Here is a 2417-nt window from a genome sequence, read left to right as displayed (position 1 = left end):
TTGTACCAATTCTGCACTTGAGTGTACCAATTCTGCACTTTATTTTTTCACAATAAAATCGTTCATAGCATTTGTATTAGAAATAAACCCTTCCTGAGCCTAGGCAGGAAAGGCAAAAAAAATTGCTCAAAGATTTGCAACATAGAAACTCACTGCTCATCATGCAAAACCAGGCACCTTCTTAGTTTATACACTAAAAAACATTCTTAGCTTATAGGAAAGCTCAAGATATATGTTCAACAAGCAAGACACAACACCTTTAGAATTAGGAATTCAGCATTCTTAATCAAAATACAGATAAAGTTTGACACTGACTTGGCAAGGATTTGATACTCCCCAAAAGCTTTGCCATATCTTGACAAAAAAATTGGCCTGTTCTTGAATTTCTATGTGCAATCATAGAATAAAAGAGACATGTGATTCCTCATCAAGGGCCCTGAGACAGAAGGGCAGACCCAGGAAAGCCAAGTGCAGGATTCTAGTCTAATCCAAGAGAAATAGCAAGTACCACACATCAGTCCCAAAATAACATGAAGTGCATGCTGATGCAGCACAACATTATCGTATTCCTAGCATCAGCTATTAACAAAGCTCAACTTACAAAAATATGAAGTATGTCACAAAGATCTATTGACTGAAACGCTACATCAAGGCAGCATTGCAATACCATCATACCAGGAAACATTGATTTCTCAGAGAACAACTATTAAATAACAACAAATGCCAGAAAATACTCAGACATTCATCTATCAAGTATCACAAACAACAGAAGGACCAAAGGATTGTACTAGTACTTTGCTTTCATTACCCTCGAGAACATACCATCTACATCACTGATATAGTTAAACATCATACATATATATAAAAGTACTCAAGTCTTGAACACTAAACTTCCATCGCAGCGTGGAACTCACGAGAGAAAATGGTGCATATATTGGCAAAAGTCGGCGCATCGATCAGGATCAACAATAAACCAATAGATCTGTAACTACAGAACGATGAACTGGAGAAGATACAGGGCACAGTTAAAGCAATATCAGATCCAGGGTAACTCCAGTTTAAGACGAACTTGTCGCGCCCAGGAAGCCTACCAGATCTCGTCGCCCGCCGCCTCAAACCCTAGATCCGGGTGCCCCGAGGAAGGACAGCAGCCCCTGGGCCGCGCTGTTGCCGCTGGCCGCGTCGGCGTCGTCCAGGAAGAGGTCCTCGGGCATGCGGAAGGCGCCGTGGGCGGCGACGATGGCGCCGCCGACGAGCATCCCGGAGATGATGAGCGACGCGACGGGGGTGAAGAAGAAGGCCACGATGGAGGCGACGACGAGCCCCAGCAGCGTCTCGCGGTCGGAGAAGGTGCGGCCGAAGAGCGCGACGGGCTGGTCGGAGGCGCGGAAGATGTAGAGGAAGCACCAGGCGGCGAGGACCCCGAGGAGGATGAGGAGCGAGAAGGGGTGCGCCAGGAGCGAGGCGGCCAGCGCGAAGGCGACGACGGCGGTGTAGTTGACGCGGAAGTAGGTGAGGTTGCGGCGCAGGCGGGAGGTGGCGTCGGAGAGGGAGTCCGGCCGCGAGAAGGCCGAGCGGTCTACCATCTCGGCCCACGGGCGCCGGTCGGACAGCGAGCGGCGCGCCGACTCGGAGATCCGGCTCATGAAGAGCCGGAACGCCGGCGTGGCGATCGGCGCGTCCAGGCTGCCGCCGCCGCCGCCGGCGGCGGGCGCCGAGCCCGCGGCCGTGGGGTTGGTGACCGGGAGGAGAGGCGGCTGCGTCGGCGCGGAAGCCATGGGGGGCAGATCTCGGCGTGCTCTCCAACAATCGGGAAGGGTTTGCTGCGGAAGCGGTGGTTGCCTCTCTTGCCTGCGCCCTTCCGCTCGAGTTATTCTAGCTTGGTTTGTTCCGTGGGATGGACGACAGTGCGTTTAGGCTGTTGCGCGGGTCCACATGTCGGTGATGAGCTCGTTTGGTTCGATGGACTACTTTTGTGTGCTTCGTCGGCTGGAAGAATGGGCTGTGACCAGTCTGGACTGTGGACCTGGTCCACGTGGTTGTCCACCTCTTGAGACGGGTTATTCGTTGCGGTTGCAGTTTTGTTTTTTCGAGAAAAAAAGTTGTTCGTTGCAGTTTCAGCGCAAAGAAAAAGAAGAAATCCCTCAAAAAAAAGTGCCACCTGGGTTCCTCGGTCGGGCCGCTCCCAAGGCGACCCAAACCCTAGCTAGCGGCCCCCGGATCACTCCTCGTTGCCGGTCGGTGGCAGCGGCAACAACACTGCCTTTTCACCCTGGGGGGTGGCTCACGCTAGATGTCTTCCCTTCGCAAGCGAGGGTGTGCATCACCAGGAGGCGAATAGCGGCGGCGGCAATAGTTGCGGCAGTTGGCGTGCGGCCGCGGGGCCGCATGTGGCTTCTTGCTCGGGCGGTTGTGGT

At 53.1% G+C, this 2417-nt stretch overlaps 1 protein-coding gene across 1 annotated transcript; it reads right to left on the bottom strand.

Moving 5' to 3' along the window:
* Window positions 1-782: 782 nt before the first annotated feature.
* On the bottom strand, window positions 783-1934 carry LOC123182353 (PRA1 family protein B2). Its single transcript, XM_044594890.1, has one exon. It carries the CDS (start codon window positions 1776-1778, stop codon window positions 1113-1115), a length of 666 nt encoding a protein of 221 aa, XP_044450825.1. The 5' UTR covers window positions 1779-1934; the 3' UTR covers window positions 783-1112.
* Between the last annotated feature and the right edge of the window lie 483 nt (window positions 1935-2417).

The sequence above is a fragment of the Triticum aestivum genome, chromosome 1D (assembly GCF_018294505.1).
Source record: "Triticum aestivum cultivar Chinese Spring chromosome 1D, IWGSC CS RefSeq v2.1, whole genome shotgun sequence".
In the NCBI taxonomy this organism is placed as follows: domain Eukaryota; kingdom Viridiplantae; phylum Streptophyta; class Magnoliopsida; order Poales; family Poaceae; genus Triticum; species Triticum aestivum.
Note: the sequence above shows the minus strand (reverse complement) of the source record. Positions and strands in the feature narration are given on the sequence as shown.